A 24,759-nucleotide genomic window follows, 5' to 3' on the forward strand; every position below is an offset into this window, starting at 1 on the left:
TCTCCCAAGCCACATTCTAAACAATTCTTACTGGGAGATTTAACAGTACATTCACATTAACCAAACTATTACATTCAGAAATGGATTCAAGACAGCACATAGCAGCTGCACTGCAAAATTGCCTCCAAGTGTATTCTCTTCTTCAATTTGCTGTCAGCTAATTATTACTCTGTATAGACAGTTAGATACATTTTCCACTTCAATACTTAGAATAAAAATGGGGTGGGGTCTGCTTTATGTGGTTGACTACCAAACTGTTAGGCAGCAAAATTGAAAATTTACCCCCATTATCACTTTCAAGAATTAAATGTAATTCTGAATGTGCTTTAAATTATTAAAAAGGAACAGCTGCCATTTCCACATCCTTCCTGACTTTATACAGGTACATGGGCTGAATATAACAGAATGCTAATCATTAAGGAGAATAAGTGTTTTGGGGATAAAGCTGGAAAGTGGAATTGGGGATTATCATAGAGTATGATCTCATTGAATAGTGAGTGGACTTGTTGGGATGAATGGCCTGCTTGCACTCTTACGTTTTATGATGTTTTGGTTATGGGTTTTCTGATTCTATGCTGTTACACATAGCGAGCATGCAATCTGATTGTGCCCATATTACATAAATGTGTTTCTAAATAATAATTCTTCCTGAATGTACTCCAAAGGCATAGTACTTCCCACAAAGTTTTTCATCAAGTTATCAAAACAAAACTAAAATATGCATAAATGGGCACTCCTGTGTCTTACTGATGTCCTCACATTATGGATTGTACCGTATATAGACATCTCAGGATACAAACATGGAGCAAGACTTTCAGCAAGTTGTAATTTGAAATGCACTGCCAATCAGGGCAGAAACAGATTCAATCGAAGTCTTCAAAAGTAGAATTAGGTAAAGACTCGGAAAGGAAATGTTTAGAATGTTTAGAATATTTACACCGGAGAAGTGCTGAAGATTGGGATGTATTGAATAATTCTTTCAGAGCACCACATAGTCAACATAGGCTGATTGGCCTCCTTGTGTGCTGTAAGATTCTATGGATGTCAGCCGGGCACAAGTGTGCACTGAAATTGGCTGCCCATGTGGCACCATACCCATTCTTCCTCTTCATTCTTCAAAGCAATTGAAAACTGGGGCTGGTGTATGGATAGTTTCAAATCAATCAAATCATTAAACTTTTTCATGTTCTGAGGTCACGGGTTCCAGTAAAAACCATCTCTTTTCATGTTTCAGAAGCAGCAGAATGGCCTTGTTTGTTTTCCCAACTTGGCAACACATTTCTGAGCTACTTACAAGTGCAAAGGTGTTCATGTGTTGAGTCCTATGGATGTGCAACTATGCTGCAGCTTGTCTGACAATGACAGTCCCAATCTAGTAGTACTGCTAAGAAGTAAAGAAGGTAACATTGCTCATTCCAGAAAGTCTGACATGGACCCCTAAGATGAGATAAAATGCTTGGTCTGAAGAGGCAACAATTCTGTCTACAGCCATGGGGCAGGCTGAGAGGTACTTTTCGAGTGCAGACCCATGAACTGAATTTTCCGCTCGCTGGACAACGTGATTTTTTTCTCCCAACCAGTAGAAAAGATACAACTGCCAGGAGGAGACTGTCCTGACTATAATGATAATGCTATATTATGAACAAGGTAATTTAAGAACAGTTTCTCCTGACAGCACTGTCTTATAATTTAGTTCGGCCTATGACTGAACTCTCCACGTGTAAACTGAGGCCTGCAAAGTGTTTTTTAGTTGCTGCCTCATAAGAACCTTCCTCTAATGTCAGCAAAGGCCCACCCTCAGAAAAATTTCTTCTCAACCTTTGCTTGCAGTAATACCTAACGACGCAGAGATGGTTAAAGGAACTTTTTGTTTCATTTGAACTCATGGTGGTTTGGTGGTGGCACAAAAGACAAATTATTGCAAATATAAAGCTTGCTCTTCTACTACCGGTCAAATCATTTGAGCCAATATACATTAGGATCAGATTACCTGTACTGTTATTTTAAAATGCCAGTAGTCTACATAACACACTATAAAATAACAAATTGGTTCTTTCTTAGATATCACTACTCCTGGGTGTGAGTTACTGATTGTAATTAATTGCAGTGGTTCCCATTTCACTGAATTGGTGCAGCCTATGGCAAGCATCAGATCTGACAGCAGCTAACCCAAATGAGAGATTCACACTTCACAAAAATGATCATTTGACGACTTTGCCAGTTTGGCTGAAAATGATGTGGTGATGATTCCACAGGCTAAAATCCCCTGCGGTCAAGCCCCAGTATGACTGGACCAGAGTTACATGTAACGAGCAGAGTATTTTTAAATGCACCATTTCTGGTAGATTCAATTGAAAGTAGCCTACGAAAACCTAGATTGCAAGTGTTTGCCCATCTGACTAGTAGGAGTTGCATTATGTGGTTCATAATGCAAATTGGTGTTAACTGTGATCCAGTTGTTAGCACCCTTGCAGTTGAGCCATAATGTTGTGGTTTTAAGTCCTCTTCCCGGGACTGTAGGAGGTGGTACTTATCAAAAAAGACCCTGTCTACTTTATCAGGCTGACATAAAAGATATTAAACATTATCTAAAAGAGAGTAGGGAGTCCCCCAAATCAAAATTTGTCCCTTAATCATCAAGAAATACATTCATCCATTACAGCATTCTTATGTTTGAAAGGTTTTAATATATGCCAGTTGGCAGTCAATTTTATTAAATTATAAAATGGCAATGCTTTAAGGAATACCTCAATAGCAGTTAGGAACTTTGGGCTATTCTTTAGTCATAAAGGACACTATATAAATGCAAATATTTTGGTTTTGTCACAGTCAGAATTTTGCCACTGGCAGAAATTTGGTTATGTAAAGGGAACATATAATTGAAGTGTCTGGAAGTTATGTATCAACATTGCTGAACGATGAAGTGCTCATTCCTATGTCTGACTGTTTTATGGAAATCCAGTCACAAACTAAGAAGGAATGAAAGCAGGAGTCGGTTTCCACAGAGGACTGTCAACTATCACTGACAGAGATGAATAAGACTTCTCAAGTAACCTGATAGCCGGTTTACAAGTTGAGACAGTAATCTAACAGATTTTTTTGTTTTGTACAGTCCTCCACACAATGAGCAAAATTGTTATTACTCTATTCGTAGATTCAAATCCTATAATCCCTTGTACGATCTGTTCCAATAAAAATATAGAAATGCTCAACTTTAATACTGAAGCATGCAACTAATGAATTCTGAGCCATACTCCCACCCATCTGTTCTCATTGTCATTCCTGTACTGAAATCCTCCTCATTTGGAAATCGGCACACGTTTATTTCTGCAGGCATTTCTACATAAACAAAAAGTGACTCACCTCCACAAAGAACTTTCCAGAACCTTCCCCATATCTGAATGGAAGAGCTTAGTGAGAATCAGGATCACCTGCAAAGCACATTTGAAATGCAAAGTGAGTGCACTGTACAGTAAATGAAAATAATGTAAAATTTAAGTCTTCGTATTTCACTTTACAGCAGGCAAGCTGATTGACTGGAGGGAACTTGCATACATGGGAGCCCAATTATTCACAATTTGACGTTCATGCATGAGCATTTCAAACAAGGTAGGGGACAGCAAATTTGCGTAAGTAATGTAAGCTATCCCCCACCCCTATGTAAATCACAACACTGAACTAATTATAGTAAACTTTTCTAATCAAAGAGATCTTATTACACAACTCTGGAGCAGGTGGGACTTGTACCCCAGCTGTCCAGACAGGAGTAGGGATACTAACACTGAATCACAAGAGGGCCCTCTTAATGTGCAAACTCCACACAGACAGTCACCCAAGGCTGGATTTGAACCCAGGTCCCTAGCACTGTGAAGCAGTAATGCTAACCACTGAGCCTCTGTGCCAGTCTGTTAAGCTCAGGCCCTTTATTGGATTAATGTGCATTAACCATTCAGGGAGCCCATTAGCGAGATTTAGTTTGTTCAAGAATCATTTTTAACAGCAGTAAATGCAGTTGGCGAAGGCATAATGACAGTTGCAATGACGCCACCACACACCTGCCTGCAAATAAAATTGATCGAGATTTTACCATGGTAACAAAGTTCTTTGCATGCAGATTTATTTTAGTAATATGAAATGGGGGGATTAAGAGAGTCAAAGTTAAATTGTTACTGTAACAGTATGTGGGTGGCATCTAAAAACAGAATTAATACAATGTTTATACCATCCATGGGATACAGTGGATTCAGATGCATCTTGTCACATTCTGGATCATCGTGTCCAACAGTTTCAAGATACATATCATACAAAGAAGAAACCTGTGCTGTGCAACACAGTAGCCTAACCAGTTTACTTCTACTTTTTCACAGGGGAAAGCATCTATTATGTCCACTTAAGCGCTGGTTTTACATCCAAAGCTTTTTTTTAGAAACTGTTTCTTGATTAGTGCATAGCATTTGTGGAATGACAATTACCAAAATGGAGAAGCTTGAGAAAAATTGAAAAGCTGTTATCATCATATTAAAGGTTTCATATAGGCTCTGCAGACTATAAGCGTGCCCCTACACACTAAGGAACAAAATCCTTACATGACTCAGTAAATTATCAACCCTGAAAGGAACTTAGAAATTTGGCAGGGTGTAGTAAAAAAGTGCAGTAACAAATCAGCCACCCATAATAGACTCTGTGCCGTCTTGCTTTCCACTGACTTCATTACAGAACTGAGCCATGCATACCAGAATAATACTAGGTTTGGTCCCTTCTCTGTGTTTTGTCAGCTGATTTTAGTTTTTTTTTAAAATCAGCCGGTTCAGAAACGTTGTTATGCAAATATTGAGCAGGTGGGGCACGAACTAAGCCCTTGAGGCTCAGATGTAGAAATGTGACCACTGTCCCACAACTGCCCTCAGCTGATTTTAGTCTATTTTTCTTATCAATCTGTTCAGGAATGTTATTACGCACCTCTGGAGCAGGTGGGACATGAAACCAGTCCTCTTAATTCAGAGGTAGGGATGACACCACTGCACCGCAAGAGCCTTTCGTCTGGTTTTAGCTGTGGAGGCTATAATTGATTGCAGTTGGTCTAAATAAAAAAGCGAACAATCAGCCAAGACGTCTGATTGTTGTAAAGTGACTCTTGAAAACAGGGCATGATTGGGTTCAGCTCTGACACCACATGGTCAAACAGGCCTTTGTCTTGGCTTTCATATTAAAATGGCTTGGGGAAGGTACTCGATTTCACCTAGCACCTGCAACCAGAACAGCTACTAATGAATAAATAACATGATTTCAGAAGGAGAAGGCAGACAGATTTTGGGAGTTTTAAGCATTTGAAAGGGTTAACAAATGCTGGAGGAAGAAAAGGACGGTTAACCACAATTCCAAGCACAACTGGTTATTGCCCAGACAGCTGAAACAGGTTTGGATTTTCCTTTTTTATTAGTCTGTCATGATCACAATTACAGAGCAAGAAAGAAGGAAAACCATTTTGATTAGCAGCTTGGATTTAAACCACTGTTGCATGTAAAACTGCTTTTACACAGAGTTGGCAAGACCATGTGAGTATTACACATCTTTTCAAAACTGAAGAATACTATTAGACAGAAGTTTGCAAACACTGTACGCATTTTAATTTGTCAGAGTGAATAGCAGCTGTTGCTAAGCATTTGTTAGATCAGTTAGCAGTTATCTCTTTTACTGTGTAACATTCTTCCCATTTCTACATCACTTACTTCAATCCTTATCATGATACACAGTCACTAAGTCAAGATTAAACAGAGGAATAGATGGCTTGATAACCTACAATAGAATGCTGTGGGTCGAGTGAAGATCTAGGAATCGTTTCTCTCTCACAATATTTTTTCCTAATTACCGGCACTACTTTCCAGGACAACCTGACATGAACCAGTAGGAGGCATTGACCGTGTGTGCCTCTTGATGTTGCATACATCTGTGCTCCATCCTACACAATTCCTTCCTCCCAAAGTAATCTGATATTTTCCTGAAAGGGTGTCCACTGGCTTAGTCAGATCCACAATCTCCTCCTTCCATCCAGCTGCTCTTTATTAATACTACTCTTTATTTCCTTCAAATATATGACTCAGTTTTGTCACTATTTTCCATTAATATCTATAAATATTCATTGCTAATGGAAAAAAGAATCTCTCTTTTATACTGATTATGCAGTGCATGTATTTCAGTCATCTGTTGCACATGGATTAATGTGTTCATGTTGCTACGTTTATATACTAGACGTAACTAAAAAATGCTGAAAATACACATTATTCTGCCAGCATCTGCTCACAGAAACATTTTAGATTATGACCTCTCATCAAAAGCAGGACAGTTTATGAATATAGTAGCTTTCATGTTGGTGAAATGCAGGTGGGTGGCAAAAGAACAAAAAGTCTGTGATAGGGCAGAAGATGGAAGACTCTAAGTGACATAACGGTTGGTGGAATTGAGCCGAAGGAAATGGTAACAGACAGATAAAACAACAAAATATGGGTCCAGTAAAGGTCTAATAGTGAACAGTTGCTTTCAGAGAACAAACAATAATACAGCACAGGAATAGACACTACAGCCCACCAAGACTGCACCTGCACATGATGCCTTTCTAAACCAGAAGTCTTTTGCCTCTATGCAGTCTGTATCCCTTTATTCCCTGCCTGTTAATATATCTGTCAAAATGCCTCTTAAACGTTGCTATTGTATTTGCATCCAGAATGAAAATGAGAACAAGAAGACCAACACATGCAGAAAAACAAACTGAGGAAGCAAAGATTTCAGTTTGAAACTGCTGATCTCAATGTTGAATTTTGATGACTGTAAGATGTCTAACTGAAAGATGAGGTGTCATTCTTTGATTTGTAATGGAACGCTGTATTAGGTGAGGTCAGAGATGTCAGTGAGAGTTCCAGGAGCAGAATTAAAATGCCAGGCCAGCTCAGGCTCAGGCTCATGCTTGTGGGCTGAATGAAGGATTCCTTTTCGCTCAACAATTGAGATGGATACTCAACCATGATTGAAAACAGTAGGGCAGACATAGGAAATTAATAGCCTGCTCCTGCTGAGATAACATGGAGTGAAGCTGGATAAACACAACAGGCCAAGCAGCATTAGAGGTGCAGGAAAGCTTGACTTTTCAGGTCGGGACCCTTCTTCAGAAATGGGGGAGGGGAAGGGGATTCTGAAATAAATAGGGAGGCAGGGGGAGGTGGATAGAAGATGGATAAAGGAGAAGATAAGGTGAGAGGAGACAGATAGGTCAGAGAGGCAGGGTTAGAGCCAGTGAAGGTGAATGTAGGTGGGGAGTTAGGGGGGGGATAGGTCAGTCCAGGGAGGACGGACAGATCAGGGCGGCGGGATGAGGTTAGTGGGTAGGGCTAGAGGTGGGAGAAATGGTTAGGGAGGCAGGGACTAGCTGGGCCGGTTTTGGCATTGGTCGGGGGAGAGGAGATTTTGAAGCTTGTGAAGTCCACATTGATACCCTTGGACTGCGGGGTTCCCAAGCGAAATATGAGATGCTGTTCCTGCATCTTTCAGGTGGCATCATTGTGGCAATGCAGGAGGCCCAGAATGGACATGTCGTCCGAGGAGTGGGTGGGAATTGAAATGGTTCGTGACTGGGAGGTGTAGTTGATTGTTGCGAACAGAGTGTAGGTGTTCCACAAAGCGGTCCCCAAGCCTCCGCTTGGTTTCCCTGATGTAGAGGAGGCCACAATGGGAACCGCAGATACAGTATATCGCATTGACAGATGTGCAGGTGAACATCTGTTTGATGTGAAAAGTCTTCTTAGGGTCTGGGATGGGGGTGAGGGGGGAGGTATAGGGGCAGGTGTAGCACTAGCTTCGGTTGCAGGGAAAAGTGCCGGGGTGGTGGAAGTGTGGAGCGAATAAGGGAGTCACGGAGAGAGTGGTCCCTCTGGAAAGCACATAAGGGTGGGGAGGAAAATGTCTTTGGTGGCGGGGTTGGATTGCAGATGGCGGAAATGTCGGAGGATGATGCATTGGATTTGGAGGTTGGTGGAGTGGTATGTGAGGACGAGGGGGATTGTGTTTTGGTTATTATTGCAGATAGCGGGTGTGGGGGATGAGTTGTGGGAAATGCGGGAAACACGGTCAAGGGAATTTTTGATCACTGTGGAGAGGAAGTTGTGGTTTTTGAAAAAAAGCGGACATCTGGGATGTTCGGGAGTGGAATGCCTCATCTCGGGAGCTGAAGCTGCGGAGGCAAAGGAATTGGGAATACTGGATGGCATTTTTACAGGAATGTGGGTGAGAGGAGGAATATTCTAGGTAGTTGTGGGAGTCGGTAGGTTTAAAATAAATATCAGTTTCCAGGTGGATGCCAGAGATGGAGACCGAGGTCCAGGATGGAGATAGAGGTGTCAGAGATGATCCAGGTAAATTTAAGTTGGAGTGGAAGGTGTTAGTGAAGTGGATGAACTGTTCGAGCTCCTCGTGGGAACATGACACAGTGCCGAAACAGTCATCAATGTAATGGAGGAAGAGATGGGGGATAGAGCCAGTGTGGCTTTGGAAGAAGGATTGTTCCATGTACCCTACAAAGAGGCAGACATAGCTTACCTGCTCCTGCTCCCTATGTTTTAATATCTTGGACAAGTCAGTATGTTTTGTATTCCAACTTGAACTAGTTAGAGGTGAAGGCAATTGTTCTATTGTCTCATTTGCTATTTGTGATAAGGCAGTACATACAAACACATGTGATTTGGAAGCATGTGTGTCTGTCTGTGAGCGTGTGTGTACATTGTAGTACTTAGAAAAGGACCTGGGAGTCATCACATTCAATCTCCAGGCAATGGAATTAATTGATAATAAAATGGGACATTGATGTACGAAAGCAGACTGTAACATTACAAGATGCCGCTCAGACCATAATGTAGTGCTCAATTAGACTTCCACACCAGGAAAGAAAAAGCTTGTTTGTGTTAGCCTGCTTCTTCTAAATTGTTTCATTACATAAAAACCAAAGCACACAGATATTATGTAACTTATGCAAAATTAAGTCTATAATGAGTTCATGTTACCCAAGCCAACATGAGTATTCAGGTAAACCACACTGCACAGTTACAGTGTGTTTAAGCGATTCTAGACTGAAGTCATAACTCATCATAAGAAATCCTCCACAATCTGGGTATGACTGCAATATTCAACGATTTACTCAAAATTCTTATGCCACTTCTACCCTTGATCTCTACATTACATACATCTTCCTCACAATACATCAAAAAAGAAAATGCTTTCAAAATAACAAAATGGAACTAAAAGGATGTGCTTCAATCATCTCAACCTACTAATCATTGTTATCATGGCTATACGGTCTACTTAACATCTTACGGTCAAACATGTAGTCTCCAGTTCCAGAGTTCAGTTTGCAACCTCATCCTCTATCCTTAACATGAACTTCTCACTTTCACTCCTGTAACTTCTACTGCTATCTCAATCCAGTGATCAGGCCAACATCTCAAAGAACATTACTCATGAATGACTTTTAGATACTTCTTCAAACCCACATTGTTGTATGATGAATCTTCATTAATGCTCATCATTTTCTCTGAACTGAATAGATTCTGATGCTTCCTGTGATAAGGCCATCCTTCACCTCTTAGAAATTCTCTGTGGTTCTTTCTGCCTCATTGATCAGTAGCAATTATCCAACAGCAAATCTGACTGTTACAAATTCTGATTGCAATGCTTCATAATGACATTTCTGAAACGTTTGCATCATTTATAAGGGTGAGGTGCCTGAAGACTGAAGGGTTGCTAATGCTGTATCTTTGTTTAAGAAAGGTTTAACAAGAAACTAGGGAACTATAAACCAGTGAGTCTGACTTTAGTTGTGAGTAAATTGTTGGAGGTGATTATAAAAGATAGTATTTATGGACATTTAGAGAGGCAGAAATTGATTACAGATTGTCAGCATGATTTTGTGCAAAGAAAATCATATCTCACAAACTTGATTGAGTTTTTTTTGAGGAAATTACCAAAAAGGTTGACGATTGCAGAGCAGTAGACATTGTTTATTTGGATTTTAATAAAGCCTTTGCCAAGGTTCCACGTGGTAGGCTAATTAGTAAAGTTAGGTCACATGGGATTCAGAGTGAGCTTGCCAATTGAATACATAATTGGCTTAATGGCAGGAAACACAGTGTAATGGTGGATAGTTGCTCTTTGAACTGGAGGCCTGTTATCAGTAATGTTCCACAGGGACTGGTTCTGGGTCCTCTTTTGTTTGTCAGTTATCCAAATGATTTGGATAAGAATATAAAAGGCATGGTTACTAAGTTTGTGGATGACACCAAAATTGATGGTATGGTGGACGGTGAAGAAGGTTTTCCAAGATTACAACGGGATCTTGACCAAATGGGTCAATGGACTGAAAAACGGCAGCAATCTGGATAAATGTGAGGTACTGCATTTTGATAACACAAACAGGGGCAGAGTTTATACAAGGAATGATAGGGCCATGGGCTGTTTTGTAGAACAGAGGGACCTAGGGGCGCAGGTACATAATTCTTTAAAGTGCGTGTTACACATAGGCCTTTGGCATGCTTGCCTTCACTGCTCAGTCCTTTGAATATAGAAGTTGGGACATTATGTTGAGGTTGTACTGGACACTGGTGAGGCCTCTTCTGGAATACTGTGTCCAGTTCTGATTGCTCAGTCATAGAAAGGATATTATCAAGCTGGAGAGGGTTCAAAAGAGATTTACCTGAATATGGAAGGTTTAAGTTATAAGGAAAGGCTGGATAGGCTGGGACCGTTTTCACCTAAGTGAAAGAGGTTGAGAGGTGGCTTTATAGAAGTTAAAAAATAAGTAGATGTATAGATACAGTTGATGGTAGCTGTCTTTTCCCGAAAATGGGGAATTTCAAGACAAGGGGGACACATTTTTAAGGTGAGAGGAGAGAGATTGAAAAAAGACAAAGCGATTTTTCTTTGTACAAAGAGTGGTTTGCATGTGGAATGAACTTCCTGATGAAGTGATGGATGCAGGTACAACGACAATGTTTATAAGATATTTGGATGTATATATGAAGAGGAAATGTTTGAAGGGATATGGGCCAGGAGCAAGCAGGTGGGATTAGTTTAGTTTGGGATTATGTTTGACATGGACTGGTTGGACCAAAGGGTCTGCTTCTATGCTGTATGAGTATATGACTCTACTCTAAATGATTAATGAAACTATCAGTGTATTCCCCTGGATGATAAACTTGTCTGTTAAATCTTGTTTCTTTTTGAGAATATTGAGAATTTAGGGCAGCACGGTGGCTCAGTGGTTAGCACTGCAGCCTCACAGTGCCAGGGACTCTGCTTCGATTCCAGCCTCGGGCAACTGTCTGTGTGGAGTTTGCACATTCTCCCCATGTCTGTGTGGGTTTCCTCCGGGTGCTCCGATTTCCTCCCACAATACAAAGATGTGCAGGTTAGGTGGATTGGCCATGCTAAATTGCCCATAGTGTTCAGGGGTGTGTGGGATGCTTCAAGGGAGTGTGTGGACTTGTTAGGCTGAAGGGCCTGTTTCCACACTGAAGGGACTCTAATCTAATCTAATCTAATCAATTTCATTTTTTCTAAGACCAACACAATTGTCAAAAGTTTTTAGAACTTAATTGTAAGTATCTGTCCCTTCATTTATAGAATATTCACTTGAACAGCTTCTGATTTACAGCTACTTTGGAAACAATTCTGTATCTTCAAAGTGTTTAATTCCAAAATGTCCAATTCTGTATTCTGCATTTCATCCCTGAAATGGTATCTTCCTAGCAATATTATTTCCACTGCTTTGTATTCCTACTGTGATTACTCACACGTTAACTCCGAAAGATGTTCAATTCTAAACTACATGAATGCTGCTTTATTCTCCTCATTTTAATGGCTCTTAATTCTGCAAGCTGTGCTGTTTTCCTCTAGTATTACGGTGGAGAGTTTTTCATGCTTTGCCATCAAAATGGAGCACTCCAACCTCTTGTGGCTAAAGTGGAGGAGTCCTACCTTTTGTGACCTAGTAAATAATTCCTATCCCCTTAACATCTTTACCAAATATAACTCCCTGCTTGTAGTTTTAAAGCTGAATCTCATTCACTGAGCAACTTTCCCTAATGATTTACACTGCCCATAACAATGGGTAATAATCCCCATTGGATTATAGCGTTAATGAAGATTCCTGTTCTCTTTAAATGGCTCCACCAAATAAATACTTTTGCCCATAGCCTTAGCAATATTTATCCACTTTTACCACAGTTTCAATTAAGAATCTTCTGCTTGTCCTCTGGCTTCAATACTCTCCCAATTTGTTGCTTCTCCTACACTCTATCTGCTTAAAGCTCTAAATTGCTCCTTTATTGCCTCTAATTCTGGCTTTGTAATGTTCCTGTTTTCCAGGTCCTTACGAAATGATCATATTGAATGAAGCTTAATGCACTGCTTAGCATTAGTTGTTTCAGAAACTACACCTTACACACACACCCTGCAATAGGCTAAGGGTTAGGCAAGGTCACAATAAGACAGAAATAGAACCAGAGCTGATGAATTCACGACATTTTTAATTTTAACTGCCCTCAACATCTGCTAGTCAGGCAAAACCGCGAGTAATATTTCAAATTCATCTGGGTCTTATAATGGAAGAAGTAGTGGCTTGTCCAGCAAATTTCATGAAAGATTGAACTCTTTATCTTCAAACATAAACTCTGCACTCTTGCCACAAAATCCATTCCACTTCCTGGTAACAGTCTCAGGCTGAACCAGATAGTTACAAACCTGCGATTTAATTCCAACCTGCGCTGAGCCTCTACATATTCTCCACATAAAACAGCACTTCCTGGATGACTTAATTATTGTTAAAATTGTGCCTGCTGGATCTGGATTCTGCCACAAGAGGAAATAGACTAGACACAGCTAAACTATCAAAACATTTTGTCACTTTAAAATACAATGATGAACTTCAGCCAAGTGGTGTTTCCTTGTTCCTGAATTTTCTTTTATAGCCAAACACTACATTTATGAGATAAAGAATTTTTTAAAAATGACCAAGGGCTGACAATATCCTGATGTTCTTTACAAATCCTAGATGCTGAACATTTACTCTTCAGTTTATTGCAAGGCTTTGACATAATTTCTGCTATCAATTAATTGGAGTAAATAAGAGCACTTTCGGAATGACCTGGGTTGAACATAAAATGGAGCCATGTACTTTGAAAGGCCCAATTAAGCATGATAAAAATTTGAGCAACAACCATCCCATACAAAAGTTGCACACCCGTTTTTCAATACCTATCTGAACGCGTTTGTGATGCACACTGGGGACGCATGCAATGTGCCATCCTGGTCTTGGCTTCAGCGTTTTGTATAAATCAGCATGTTTTGACTTGCTGATTACTTCTTGAAATTCTTTCAAAGTGTTATTTTAAATTCACTGGGGGCATTGCTGGCTACAGCAACATTATTGTCCATCTCTAATTGGCCAGGGCAATTGAGAGTCAACCACATTGCCATGGGTCTGGAGTCACATATTGGCCAGGTAAGTTTTGTAGTTTCCTTTTCCCCTCAACAATCGTCAGCGGATAATATACTCATCCAGATATTTACTGAATTCAAATTCCCCCATCTGCCTTGGTGGGATTCAAACCCAACTCTCCAGAAAAGTACCTAGGTCTCTAGATTAACAATCTAGCAATACTACCAATCAGCCATTACCTCCCCTGTGTTGAATAGTATTCGTCCTAATGGAGAATTCAGTTTGAAACATGCCTGAATTAGGCAAAATATGAAACAGTGCTGAACTTTGTTCCCATTCTTGGCAGGAAAACTGAAATTTTAAAAATCACACAAGTCGTTTAACTGTGATAATGGGAACTGCAGATGCTGGAGAATCCAAGATAACAAAGTGTGGAGCTGGATGAACACAGCAGGCCAAGCAGCATCTCAGGAGCACAAAAGCTGACGTTTTGGGCCTGGACCCTTCATCACAGAGGGCTCTCTGATGAAGGGTCTAGGCCCGAAACGTCAGTTTTTGTTCTCCTGAGATGCTGCTTGGCCTGCTGTGTTTATCCAGCTCCACACTTTTAAGTCATTTAACTAACTGTTTTTATGATACTCAAACTTACATTCAACTGGTGCAGGAAAATTCAATGCATGTTGCTGAATTTCCTGTTGGTTGGTTCTTCCTTAAATAGAACTAGATTAGATTAGATTAGATTCGATTCCTACAGTGTAGATATGTTACAAAAGTTGTCGAGAAAAGTAAGAGGATTGCCAGGCTCCCAACTGTACAGGATTATTGACCGGTTTCTTCCCCTAATTGACAGAGTGGGTTCCACGATTGGTGAATTGTGCTTTCATGGCCCTATTTGCACTCAGAGGCAGAGCTAAAATGAAGCGCTTTCTAGCTCTGCCAATTTACTGCTCATGTGATGTCTGTTCTAATTCTTGGACTTTATTCTTGGCAAACTGAAACCCCTACTTGAAGCAGCCTGGAACAAATGACTTTCAAAAAAATGCCTTATTCTTCCCTGGTGCTATTTTTGATTCTGCCCACTTGACGACTGCAGGTTCATCCCCACCCGCTACCTATCAATTACAACTGTACAAGCCAGAAACAAGCCATTTCCAGCAATCATTAAACAGAATAAATATAGGTGGGTGAAATGTCTGGAGACTTATTTTGGCAATTGATTATGGGTTATCCAGATCCGTTCATTTGAAAACATTGCTAGTCACTGTACAGGTTGCACACTCCTGCCACCCTCTGCTCCACAGGGCTGCTTCCTTCTCCTCCCAAAGAAAGATACACTTAAGCATACAATGTGGAATTTTTTTCTTAAGTGGCAAAATGGTTCACTGTAATAATATGGATATCAGTCACCAATGCCGCTCATGCTCTGAACAGCAGTCCTGGTACAAATGCATTTTTAACCTCTACATGCACGAGTCAGTGCAATCAATAAAATGAATATCATACTAGAGGTGGGATTCAACAAGTTGTCAAGTTGGCCCCATTTCAGCAGCAGACCTACAGACATCAAGGACTGAGTGGTGATGACAGGAGTACAGACATTGCTACACTGTTAGTGATGCAAACGGATTATTAAAGCAAGCTTTAGTCTGCATCAACAACAAAGTTGCTGGAAAAACTCAGCAGGTCTGGCAGCATCTGTGAAAGAGAAAACAGAGTTAATGTTTCAGATCCGGTGTCCCTTTCTCAGTTCTGAGAAAGGGTTACTGGACCCGAAACGTGAACTCTATTTTGTGGAAGCGTCACCAGACCTGAAACATTAACGCTGTTTTCTCCTTCACAGATGCTGCCAGACCTGCTGAACTCTTCCAGCAACTTCGTTTCTGTTCCTGATTTACAGCATCCACAGTTCTTTCCGTTTTTATTTAGTCTGCATCAATTGCTTGTATTGTTAATAACCACAAGGGTCTGTTTAGACTTACTGCAAATTCAAAAAACTAATAAGTATAGAGATAGTAGGAAGTGCAGATACTGGAGAATCTGCGATAACAAGGTGTAGAGCTCGATGAACACAGCAGGCCAAGCAGCATCAGGGGAGCAGGAAGGCTGATGTTTTGGACCTAGACCCTTCCGAAATGTCAGCTTTCCTGTTCCTATGATGCTGCTTGGCCTGCTGTGTTCGTTCAGCTCTGCACCTTGTTATCTCTAAACTAATAAGTATGATGAGATTGTTAACTTTGGCTGTGATACACAGAACATAGAACAGTAAAGCACAGTACAGGCCTTTTGGCCCATAATGTTGTGCTGGCCTATTATCCTTCTAAGATCTATTATTATACTACTGTTCTCCTATCCTGCATACCCCACATGTCACTATCCTCCAAGAGTCGCTTAAAAGTCTCTAAAGTATCTGACCCCACTACCACTGCCTGCAGCGCATTCTTCACACCCACCACTCTCTGTGTAAAGAACCTACCTCTGACATCTCCCCTATACCTTCCTCCAATCATCTTCAAATTATGCCCCGTCAGAATAGTCATTTCCATCCTGGGAAAAAGTCTCTGACTATCCACTCTATCTATGTCTCTCATCATCTTGTAAACCTCTATCAAGTCACCTCTTATCCTTCTTTGCTCCAACAAGAAAAGCCTAGCTCCCTCAACTTTTCCTCATAAGACCTGCCCTCCATTCCAGGAAGCATCCTGGTAAATCTCCTCTGCACCCTCTCTAAAGCTTCCACATTCATCCTATAATGAGACGACCAGAACTGAACACAATATTCCAAGTGTGGTCTAACCAGGGTTTCATAGAGCTACAGTATAAACTCGCAGCTCTTAAACTCAATTCCCCGCCAATGAAAGCCAACACACCACATTCCTTCTTCACAGCCCTATCAACTTGGGTAGCAACTTTTAGGGATGTATGGACGTGAACCCCAAGATACCTCTGTTCCTCCACAGTGCCAAGAATCCTGCCATTAACCCTGTAGTCTGCATTCAAATTCAACCTTCCAAAATGAATCACTTCACACTTTCCTGAGTTGAATTTCATCTGCCACTTCTTTGCCCAGCTCTGCATCCTATCAATGTCCCATTACAACCTACAACAGCCCTCTATGCTGTCCACAACTCCACCAACCTTCATGTCATCGGCAAACTTACTAACCCACCCTTCCAATTCCTCATCCAAGTCATTTATAAAGATCACATAGAGCAGAGGTCCCAGAACAAGTCCCTGCGGAACACCACTGGTCACCGAGCTCCAGGCTGAATACTTACCGTCCACTACCACCCTCTGTCTTCTATTGGGCAGCCAGTTTTGTATCTACCCAGCCAAATTTCCCTGAATCCCATGCCTCCTTTCTTTCTGAATGAGCCTGCTATGGGGAACCTTATCAAATGCCGTGCTAAAATCCATATACACCACATCCTCTGCTCTACCTTCATTGATGTGTTTTGACGCATCCTCAAAGAATTCAATAAGGCTTGTGAGGCATGACCTGCTCCTCTCAAAACCATGCTAACTATTTTGAATCAAACTGTGCATTCCCAAATAATCATAAATAGTATCTCTCAGAATCTTCTTCAATAATTTGCCCACCATAGAAGTAAAACTCTGGTCTGTAATTTCCAGGATTATTCTTATTCCCTTTCTTGAACAAGGAATGACATTTGCCACCCTCCAATCATCTGATACTACTCCAGTGGACAGTGAGGACCCAAAGGTCATCGCCAAAGGTGCAGCAATTTCTTCTCTCGCTTCCTGTAGCAACCTTGAATATATCACATCAGGCCCAAGGGATTTATCTATCCTCATGTTTTTCAAAATTTCTAGCACATCGTCCTTCCTAACATCAACCTCTTCGAGTATATCTTCCTGTTTCATGCTGTCCACACAAATGTCAAGTTCCCTCTCACTGGTGAATACTGAAGCAAACTATTCATTAAGGACTTCTCCTACCTCTTCTGACTCCGCACACAAGTTCCCTCCACTATGCCCTGATTGGCTCTACCCTCACGCCAGCCATCCTCTTGTTACTCAAGTAAGTATAGAAGGCCTTGCAATTTTCCTTGATCCTACCTGCCAAGTTTTCTCATACCTCCTTCTAGCTCTCCTAAGTCCATTCTTCAGTTCCTTCATGGCTAGCCTGCAAACCTCTGGGGCCCTGTCCAATCCTTGCTTCCTCAACCTTACATAAGCTTCCTTCTTTCTCTTGACTAAGTGTTCAAGATGTCTTGTCATCCACGGTTCCATTACCACTTGCTGAGGGTACAGCTCAACTTGTAAATATTTAACTTCCATTCATATCAAATGCATAAACAAGCTGGATGTCGAGAAAATAGAGCAGATATCTGCCAACATCAGCTCATTACTGGCTGCAAAGAGCCTCCAGGTTGAGGGAGGTGAGGGGCTGCGGGGACGGCGGGTCTCAGGGTGACATGTAGACTACAGGAGAGGGATGTTACTGGCTGTGACTACCAACGTGGCCTCCACAGGGGGAGCATGAGGAACCAAATGGACATCATTAATGTGTATTGTCAGGGTTCATGTAGCAGAGGGGACAGGAGAAGTTCAGAGTAGTGGGTCTACATGTTGTGGGGGATGTGTGTGTAAGATGTAAGAGGGAATTGTCTCCTTGCAGCAGAGGGGTGGGGGGGGGGGGTGCAGGTAGGAGGGGGGTGTGGTTGGTACTTTGCCACCAGGTGCAGCCAGGCACTAATGGAGTCCACCGAAGCTATGCCCCTTACTGTTGCTTACCACTCTCTAAATGCACAATACAGCTGGTAAATGGCTGGGACAACAACCAGGGTTGGATGGAGTTAGTGTCACTTTGAAGGCGAAAGCATCTGTTAGACGCTGGGACGTTGAAGAAGCAAAGACATGAAAACACTAGTTTGCAAACTTCAGCTACATGTTTGTAAGGCACGCCAAGTAAATATGCTTTTCTCAAATGCTGGTCAAAGGCAGATTGGGACTCAGAGGGTCTTCAGACAGATTGTACCAAAGGACGAGTTAACTGTGTAGCCTGGTGGTTAAACAGCCACTGGAGGGAAGAGAATGGGGTTAGACGTGTGAGTGATTGTCAGCAATGAGCCATGGGTAATGTTGCTTTGTGGCTGTTGCACAATTACTTTGTCAGTGAGGGACAATGCCAGATTGCCAACACTTGGCCTGGGGTACAGTGGAACACAAGGGTGACACAGGCACCATGGATACCTGTCTTTTGATTGAGTGGCAAGTTGTTCTGGTAATGGTGCATGGTAAGACGGGGATGGAATCAGATATGACTGATGCCATGTGGTGGGGTTGGTAGATAATGAAATGCATTTGGTAAATGCATATGGCAAGAAATCTGAGTCTCAGTGAGAACCCCTTCAAGAAAAACACCATGCAAACTGGCAGTAATGGCAGCCTTTTTAAAATTAGGCACGATTCCCTTCTTTTTAAAAAAAGTCAAACGTGATAAATAGGTTAAAAAAAATACAATTTCAGATCTCTCTCTTACACTTGGAATCTTCTCCTAAAACTCTTCTGCACTGTCTCCACTGCCTTCACATTGGTGGCAGAACTGGACAAACATTTCAGCTGAGGCTGAATTAGTCTCTTAAATAATAGCATTGATTCCAGCTGTTGTTAATAGTGGACAAGTAAAAGTGAGAGCCGGTTCGATGAAGCCTCATTTTGATAGGTTTTTTATCAGTGGATTTTTTTTACTGAACACACTCCAGAATCTGCGTGTATCCTTTTAACACAAACAATAATTTGTTTAAAAACAAGAAGAAAGAACTCTATTACAGTAAACAAAAATGTTTGAAAGATTTCAGCACAAACACTAGCAAAAGGATTCAAATTCACGCTACTACTTTTATTCCAGCCTAATCCAAGATGGAGGGCAGGAGAAAATTTTTGACTGTAAAGAGCTGCTTTTTTTATTTTGAGTATTTTCAATGTGGGAACTGATTTCCTCGAACCCAAGGAGCACTAATTATTGTTTTATAAGCTGTTGCATTGTTCTGCAAATTTGAAAAAAGATCAAAACAACGGGACTTTTAAAAACAAGGAAGACAGACAAAGGTAGTGGCCATATGGGCAGTGATTCAAATGGAGAAAGAAACCTGCACAGCTATCTGACCCAACGGTAACCTGCATACCTACTACCTTTGCTGTCTAGTTTTAAGTATCACTGGATGTCAGAGTTCATTCTAAGAAAAATAAACAAACAGCGCCATTCACAGCTGGTCTTGAAGAACCTGTGTGGGAGCTCACAGCAAGGGAGCAGTTAAGTGGCATTTTAAAATGTATACTGCATACAACTCTGGTCTCGCTATTGGAAGGATGTTGAAAAACTTGAAAGAATTCAGAAAAGGTTTACAGGGATGTTGCAAGGTGAGAGGGGAAAGATTTAAAAGGGGCCTAAGGACAACTTTTTCACATACAGGATGATGTATGTATGGAATGAGCTGCCAGATGATGTGGTGGAGGCTGGTACGACTACAACATTTAAAAGCATCTGGATGGGTATATGAATAGGAAGGGGTTAGAAAGACTTTGGTCAAATGCTGGCAAATGGGTCTAGATTTATTTAGGACATCTGGTCGGCATGGACATGTTGGACCGAAGATTCTATTTCCATGCTGTACATCTCTATGACTCTAATATCCACAGAAACATCAAATCCCAAGCAAGATTTAGCATTCTCTCCACGCCAAGGGTTCTTGCTTAGGTTATCATAGCTGCAAGCAGTTTCCTTCTGGTAAATTCCTGCACAGTCTCTAGATGCTTTTCTTCAGTTGGTATCTCTCCATGGGACTCCCAAAACAAACTACAAACTAAACTTGTTAACAGTTCAACTTCAAAGCATTCATGTGAGTTGCCTAAACTCAGTTTTCAGGAGTACTGCAGGATTTCCTACAACAAAAAGTTTAAGTCCTTTGCTTCCACTTTCTGCCACACCCACATACTGACTGATATCTGAACTTTTCCTGTCTGTCACCCTGGACCTCTGTTGCTCGGCAACATCTCATCTTCAAGTGCACAAAAATCCCATCTCTTCACTTCAAGGGTTATAAAATCTCAAAAATGGACATCTACAAAAAGGCTTCCAGACCTCATCCAGAAGCAAGCCCACAAAAAAAAAGCAACTGTACAAATGAAACTAAAATTATGTCTTCCCTTCTTAAAACGAGAAACTCAAAATATAAATTAAGCAAAGTTTTACATTGTTCCAGACGCAAATTCAACATCACCTCCTTGCAGTTTCACTCTATGTCCCAATTAATGAAGCTTAGGATACCATATGCCATAACAAATTGCAAACATTTCAAGTATCATCTTTATGATTGTCATTATATGGTTTATTACAAAACGGTCACTGTCAGATGTAGATGACCATTCAACATCGGAAAGGACAATGAGTGGTGAGAACAATGCTAATATTTAATATCTCTTAACATTTCACCCTTAGTACATCTAAACCTCACTCACAACCCCCTGTAAATGTGAATGTAAGATATCCCATAACATTAAGTTCGAAGAAGAACATAAGAAATAACAATATGAGTAGACTGTTCGGCCACTCAAGCCTGATCCGCCATTCAACAGCATCATGGCTAATCCAACATTCTTCACGTGCACTTTCCTGCTATTTTCCTATAACTATGAATTTCTTAATGGATTGGACCAAATTGATTGATTGCATTTTTTTTAGAAGTTGTCAAAGAGGTCAGAATATTTTACACAACCTACATAGATTCTGACAAGATCTTCCACGACGGATTAGTCAAAAAATAATAGCCCCAGGATCCAAGTAGCAAGTTCAATCCAAAATTGGCTCAAATTCGTATTAATCAAAGGGTAATAATCAATATATTCATTTGACTGGAAGGCTGTTTCCAATGGTTTCTGATAAATGCAATGCTGGGTCACTTGCCCTTCATGGTATAATCCAAGATTTTGACTGAATATTAGGGGCATGATTAAGATGTGTATGAAAACTGACAGTGAATATAAAAGCTGTGAACCGTAGATAAATATTAATGAACTTGTGGGCTTGGCAGAAAATTAGTAAATGGATTTCGATTGCAAGCTACTGCATTTTTTGAAGATCAGGAAAGGCAATGGGCAACATTAGTGATGGAAACTCAGTAGTATAAAGGAGCAGCTAAATTATTGCATATGGATCTAGTCACCATGTTACATAAAGATTGATATTGCACGAGAGTGAACACAGAGGAGATCTGAGAAGATGTTCCCTGGAATGGAAAATTTGAGAGGAATGTTAGGATACACTGGAGTTGTTTCCCAAGGAGCACTGGAGGCTGTGAGAATATTTGTTTCATAAAATTGACAGGGACTAGGCACAGTGAAAAGGTTGGAACTAAGCTTTCTGGCAGTGAGGTCAATAATCAGAGACACATAAATAGTTTAACTGGTTGGAAGCATAAGAGGGATTGTAACGTGAAAATCTTTCTCCTAATAGATGGAACAAACTGGAACGCCAGAGGTGGAAAACTTCACTATAATTTATAAACAAAACTTCAAACTAAGTACCAGTTTGCATGTACTGGTGTTAGCGTTTTGTAGCTGTAGACCATGTTTCTATTGGCAGGTTCCACATTTTTAGAATACAGCCACCATTTATTGAAAACACTTTGGGCCCAGCCCCACCTCTAAACTATCCTTGAACCCCAGTAAGGCAATTCAAGTTTTCTACATTAGAACATAGAACATAGAACATAGAACAGTACAGCACAGAACAGGCCCTTCAGCCCACGATGTTGTGCCGACCATTGATCCTCATGTATGCACTCTCAAATTTCTGTGACCATATGCATGTCCAGCAGTCTCTTAAATGACCTCAATGACCTTGCTTCCACAACTGCTGCTGGCAACGCATTCCATGCTCTCACAACTCTGTGTAAAGAACACCATGGAGTTAGACTTGTAACCCTGTGGCAACTGATGCACAAATGGAAAGTAGAGGGAGAGGGCAGGAGGGAATCATCTATGATGAATGGTGGATAGGAGTGATTAACAAAATCTGAAGAGGTCGCTAATGCGACATAACTTCTTTCTTTTCCTATTGCCACCCTCTGTTGCCTAGTGCTATCATCTCTTTTGATCATTCTTTCATTTTCCACATTTTCACCTGGCCCTGTATTTGCTTTTAAATCTAACCTACTCCAGTTCTGATACATTCATCCATCTTGAGTGTCAATTGACTTTTACTTTCATTTGATATTGACTAACCGGTGTGTTTCCAGAATATTCTATTTTTAGTAAAGTGGAAACAATAGCTCGTGAAGAGTTTCCTGCGAGATGCAGATTCTCACTATACAGTACTATTTGTGTATTTGGACATTGACAAATATATAACCTGGAACAAAAAGAAACAAAGTTGTCCTTCAGTTTTAAAAGAAGCTATTATCTGATGAGAATTACACATAATTAAATAACAATACAAACTTCAACAGATACACCAATCGGAAGAGAAGAGCAATAAGTTACAATTAGATTATAACAGCTTTTATAAACAAACATTCCATACAAATCTGAAATCATGCATGTCCTGTTCAAAATCTGTAAAGCATAAAGTTTTGCATAACAAATCAAATCTGCAACAAACAATACTTTAAACTGTAGCTACACAGCAGGATGCTTAACACCTGGAAGAGAAAAAGCAAATTAACATGGCAGGCTGGAGTGACTACCCAAGTGGCTTTGCCATAATTTTTCCAGGCTCCAGATTAATTTTACATTAGCATATTCCAAGGGATCTAATGTCTGATTTCAGCTATTGTCAGACAAGTCTCTACAATAAACTAAAAGACTTAGCTTTGGAAATATTTTCGATACTCTTCTGATCTGGGAGCTGGCCTCCTAAATTGGATCACCGTGCCCATTCTGGGTTTGAATAATGGGTGCAAAAGGTCCAATTTCACTTCCATTGTATGGCAGACAGCTATAGCACAATCAAGACTTATGCAGTTAGAGCCCACTTCATCCTAACTACAGACAGTAAATTAGCATTTGCAACCAGTCAACTAAAATATCTTATAAACAAATCACGACAGCAGATGATAAAATGTAAACCAAGTTCAGAATTTAATGAAATTTTCTCTGCAGCTAGGAGGGATTCAACTTATTTAGTTACCACAGCGGTAAGATGCCAAATGTCAAATTTCTGTCAGTCCAAAATTTACAACTGTCTTAATTAACTGATCAAGTTACACCATAAATTAAACTTTATTTAAACCTGAGAAGCTGAATTCTGAGGTTTGAAGGATGAATGTTGGATACTGAATGTAGACAGAGAAATTATTTCACCTATAATTAAGAAATAAGTAAGTATTCATGCAAAATATAAGGATCTTCACATTTCTGAATAGTTCTTTGATTAAGAAGAATAATCACTTTGGTTGGTGTTGTGAAACAAATGGATGCCCATTATGACCCTATTTCCATTGATTTAATAATGCACATGCCCTGCTATTGGCAGTTTTCCACCTTGGTGATAAAAGTTCCAGAATTCCAAATCCAACTGCTACCTTCCAGTGTCTTGTTAAAGCAGTCACACGTCAGCAAAATATTTACCCAACTCAGATTTTTTTCTCAATCAACATGTAATATGCCTGTCCAGCACCCTCTACTGGATAGAGATTAGGAGTGAGACACTGAATTGTATTCCCTCTGCCAATCCAATAGAATGGGAACCAATGAGCACGTCTGCTGGATCCCTAGACTTGGTCACCAAAGCAAGCAGAGATTGGAAATCAAACATAAAATTTCCCTAGACTGTAAACCATGCACCACAATGGGCGATGTCTTTTGTCATCAGAGGATGGTTTTTAAATTTCAGCAATAATTCCATCTATGTGTGTGAGATTTGAACTATAATCTTGCAGTTGTTATTTTTACCCAAATTATGACAACAATTCAGATGTGTATCTCCCCAACTAGTTGTGTTGCATGTGACAAACAGGGCCATTCCATTTACATGGAGGTACAACACATGTGGGGCCCTAAGACAAACCATTTCTTAACCCCTGGAAAAGAGTCCTCTAAAATTCTTTGCATCTTCTAACTGGAAAGATACACCCAAATATTTCCTTTCAAACTTACAGTGTGCCTTATGGTCTAATAAGTTCATTGCCTCAGTAAATTGTCCTCACACAGCACAACCTGGCCCTTCAACCTTTCAATTTATCTAATTGGACTGAGAACCAGTCAAATTGTCTCTCAGGTGGGGACTTAGCTCCACATGATTATTATTCAAGCAGTAATAA

General features: G+C 40.5%; 1 protein-coding gene across 3 annotated transcripts in view; it reads right to left on the minus strand.

Moving 5' to 3' along the window:
- sorcs2 (sortilin-related VPS10 domain containing receptor 2) overlaps positions 1-24,759 on the minus strand; it is a 569,963-nt gene that overhangs the window by 464,546 nt on the left and 80,658 nt on the right. For 2 of the 3 annotated variants that reach the window (XM_048531558.2, XM_048531550.2), the window contains exon 2: positions 3,364-3,431. In XM_048531558.2, coding sequence (XP_048387515.1) covers positions 3,364-3,431 — 68 coding nt within the window. Of the gene's footprint in view, positions 1-3,363; positions 3,432-3,780; positions 3,859-24,759 lie in introns of those variants that run through there. The other variant, XM_048531562.2, reaches the window with a different exon arrangement.

The sequence above is a fragment of the Stegostoma tigrinum genome, chromosome 1, assembly GCF_030684315.1.
Source record: "Stegostoma tigrinum isolate sSteTig4 chromosome 1, sSteTig4.hap1, whole genome shotgun sequence".
NCBI lineage: Eukaryota > Metazoa > Chordata > Chondrichthyes > Orectolobiformes > Stegostomatidae > Stegostoma > Stegostoma tigrinum.